Genomic DNA, 3,676 nt, shown 5'->3' on the forward strand with positions numbered 1-3,676 from the left:
TTACAAAATTATTATTTTCAATAATTTTTTACTTGAATTCTATCAACTTTACCGAAAAATATTAAGAAATAAAATTGCTTATTTTGTTTTCAAAGAGCTCTGAGAATTTTTTCAGAATTTTGTGTTAACTTTTTAGTACTTCAAGAAAATGCAAGAAAATGCAGTCCTAAAAAATTAATATAAAATTCTGAAAAAATTTTCAGAGCTCAACGAAAACAAAATAAATAATTTTTATCTCTTGATATTTTTCGCTAAAGTTGATAGAATTCAAGTAAAAAATTATTGAAACCGGACTTCCGTTTCCGGTAGCGAGAGTGACTGTTTGCGTATGTGGAGAGTGTGCGTGGCGAGAAAGTTTTTAGAGGATAAGGAGAGCTGTTTTTGCTGGTGCGAGGTGGTTAGAGGCTGGGGGAGTGACAGGTGGAGTTAGGAAAATAAGAGAAAGGGTAAGGGTAAGGGGACAGAGTGATAGGAGAAAGGTAGGATTTGAGACGGGATTTGGAGGTTAGGCGAATAGAAGGAGCAGGTGTAGAGAGGGGTGAAGGAGCAGGAGAAGAGACGGAGGCAGCGACGCCGAGTGGTAGCAGTTGGAAGCAAAGGAGGAGAGAGTAGGAGCGGGAAAGTTAGCGCGGGAAAGTTTGAATGGAGAAAGTTAGTGGGTAGAGAGAAGGACGGGATGGAGGAGGGAAAAGGGGGTGAGAAGGAGAAGGGAAAAAGGGGAGAGGAAGGGAATGGGGAGGAAAAGAGGAGGAAGGGAAGGCAGAACAAGGCAGAAAGTCTGATAAGGGATAGAGCAAACAGTATGCCTCTATTGGAATTATTCAAGAGAGGAGAGAAAAGGAGGGAGAGATTGGAGGAGGATGTGGGAAGGAGGGAGGGAGAAATTTTCAAGAGGAGTTCGATGTTGGAGAGATCACCGGTTAGACAGGAAGAAGGGGGATTGAAGGAAATATTAAGGGAGGTAGGAGACGGTTTTAGGGATATAAAAAGTGAAATAAGAGAGATAAATGAAGGTAGAGAAGAGATGAAGGAATGGATGGAGGAAATGAGAAAGAGAGTAGTCGGTTTGGAGAAGAGAGTGGAGGTAATAGAGAAAGGATGGGGAGGGGCGGAGAAGGACGAGGGAGGAAGGGGGATGGATAAAGGGAAGGGGATGAAGCAGGTGGAGATAAGAGAAAAGGGAGATATAAAGGTACTAGAAGAAAGGATGAGGAGATTGGAATTAGAAGAGGAAAAAAGGAAAAGGAAGGAGTGGAAGAGGAATATAATAATAAAGAGAGTAAGAGTAAAGAAAGAGGGGTTGGAGGGGTTAAGAAGAGAGATAGAAGAGATATTGGAGGTAACGGGGGCGGGTGTATATCAGTTAGACAAGGGGCAATTGGACACAGTCCAATCACAAGTCGCTGTTCCAAGAGACCCTACAAATGTCTCTAATCACACGGTGCTGTGATTGGCTGTGTCCAAATGCACCGTGTCCAAGTGCACCGCTCCCACGGGGGCAACAGCGGAAATAGAAGGAATGAGGAGGATAGGGAATGAAGATAAGGAGGGAAGGGAAATGGTATGGGTAAGATTCGCGAGTGTGGGGGGGGGGAAATAGATGTGATGAAGGGAAAGGCGAAGCTGAGGGAGAGGAGGGAATGGATCGTGGATGACTTGACGGAAAAAGAGAGAAGGGTAAAGTGATGGATCAGGAAGGAGGCAGAAAGGAATAGGAGGGAAGGTAAGAAAGTAAGAGTAGGATATATGAAAATATGGATTGAAGATAAATTGTGGATATGGGATGAGATGAGAGACGAACTGAAGGAGGGGAAGAGAAATAAGAGAGGTTGAGAAGGGAGAAAAAGGGGGGAACGTGGTGGGAAAAAGGATAGAGGTTTTTTAGAAGGGGGGTGGGGGAAGGGAGAAGGGGAGAAAGCAGGGAATAGACGAAATGAAAAAGGTGGGAGAAAGAGGAGGAATAGGGGAAGAGGAGATGGTAAGGAATATAAAATAGGTTTTTGGAACGTGGCCGGCATGGAAAACAAAAAGGAGGATTTTAGGGAGAAATTAAAGGAATGGGATGTGATGTTCTTAAGTGAGACATGGCTATAGAGAAAGGGATGAGAGAGGGTGCAAAAATGGTTACCGAAGGGATATGTTTGGGAAGTGCAAGAAGCAGGAAGGAAGAGTAAAAAAGGGAGGGCAATGGGAGGAATGATTGTAGGAATCAGGGAGGGGATAGAAAGAGAAAAAAAGAATGAGGAAAGAAGGGAGGAAGGATTACAGGTGGTTAAAGTTAATCTGGGGGAAGAATGGTGGAGATTAGTGGGAGTATATGTGAATGGGGATTTGGAGGATTAAATAAGGCAGTTAAGAGAGTGGATGGAGGAGAGAGAGGAGGGGGTGAGTGTAGTAATAGGGGGCGATTTTAATGCAAGGACGGAGAAAGAGGGAGAAGGAATAGGAGAGAAGGGAGAGGGAGGGATAGGGGAGAGAGAGAGAAATTCGAAGGATGAAAAGATGAATAGAGAAGATAAGAAATTGTGTGGTTTTTTAAGGGAATTAGGATGGTCGATAATGAATGGATGCATAAAGGGGGACGAAGAGGGGGAGTGGACTTTTACGGGAGGGAAGGGAGGGACGGTAATTGACTATGTGATCGGGAATGAAGAGACGAGAGGGAAAGTAGTAAGGATGAAGGTGGAGGACTGGGTGGACTCCGACCACCAGCCGATCAGAGTCTACGTGAAGGGAGGAAGACGTGAAGAGGGAATTGGAAAAAGGAAAGGGAAAGAAAGAAGAGGGGTGTGGACGGAAGAGGGAAGGAAGAAGTTTGAGGAATACGTGGGGGAGAGGGATGGTGATTGGCAGGGAGTGGAGAAGAAATGGCGAAAGATGAAGAGGAGAGTGGAAGGGGCTTTAGAGAGAGTGGAGAGAGAAGAGAAAAAGGTAAGAGGAGGTATGGTTAGGGGAGTGTAGGAAGATGAAAAGAGAAGTAAGGGAGGAATTAAAGAGGTGGAAGAAGAGAGGAGGGGAAGGTGAGAATTATAAGGAGATGAGGAAGAGATATAGAGAGCATTGTAATGAGAAGAGAAGAAAGGAGAGAGACAGATGGGAGAGGGAATTAGAAGAAGTAAGATCGGAAGCAGATGTATGGAAGGTAGTAAACAAGGGGAGGAAAAAGAGAAAGAGAATCAGGGAAGGGATTGAAATGAGGGAATGGGAGTAACACTGTAGAAGAGTTCTGGGAGGGGTGGAGTGGAGGGTGAGAGGGGAAGTGAGGGGGCGATGAGAAGAGGAAGAAGAGGAAATCAGCAGGGAGGAAATAGGGAGGGGGGGCGATAAGGAAGGTAAAGGAGGGAAAAGCGGCGGGAGGGGATGGTATAGTTAATGAGATGTGGAAATTTGGGGGAAAAGTAATAAGAGAATGGCTGTGGGAAATATGTAACAAAGTGTGGAGGGGAGAGGGTTGGCCGGAAGTGTGGAGGGAGGGAGTTGTTGTTCCGATAGTGAAAAAGGGGGTTGGGGAGAAAGTTGAGGAATACAGAGGGATTACTTTAACACAAACGGCCTACAAGGTGTACGCTATGGTGCTGGCCAAGAGGTTGAGGGATGAGGTGGAGAGAAAGGAGATACTTCCACCGAGTCAAACGGGGTTTAGAAGAGGGGTAGGAACGATTGACCAAATCTACGT

At 45.2% G+C, this 3,676-nt stretch overlaps 1 protein-coding gene across 1 annotated transcript in view; it reads left to right on the forward strand.

The window, feature by feature from the left end:
* Positions 1-676: 676 nt before the first annotated feature.
* The window catches only part of LOC116845725 (golgin subfamily A member 6-like protein 22), a 7,906-nt gene continuing 4,906 nt past the window's right edge, over positions 677-3,676 (forward strand). Inside the window, exons 1-2 of the mRNA XM_032818765.1 lie at positions 677-1,339; positions 2,578-2,931. Of these exons, the coding sequence (XP_032674656.1) occupies positions 677-1,339; positions 2,578-2,931 (1,017 nt within the window). The remainder of the gene's footprint in view (positions 1,340-2,577; positions 2,932-3,676) is intronic.

Source organism: Odontomachus brunneus, unplaced genomic scaffold (assembly GCF_010583005.1).
Source record: "Odontomachus brunneus isolate Ranch 3 - 2012 unplaced genomic scaffold, Obru_v1 Obru_scaffold_057, whole genome shotgun sequence".
NCBI classification, from domain to species: domain Eukaryota; kingdom Metazoa; phylum Arthropoda; class Insecta; order Hymenoptera; family Formicidae; genus Odontomachus; species Odontomachus brunneus.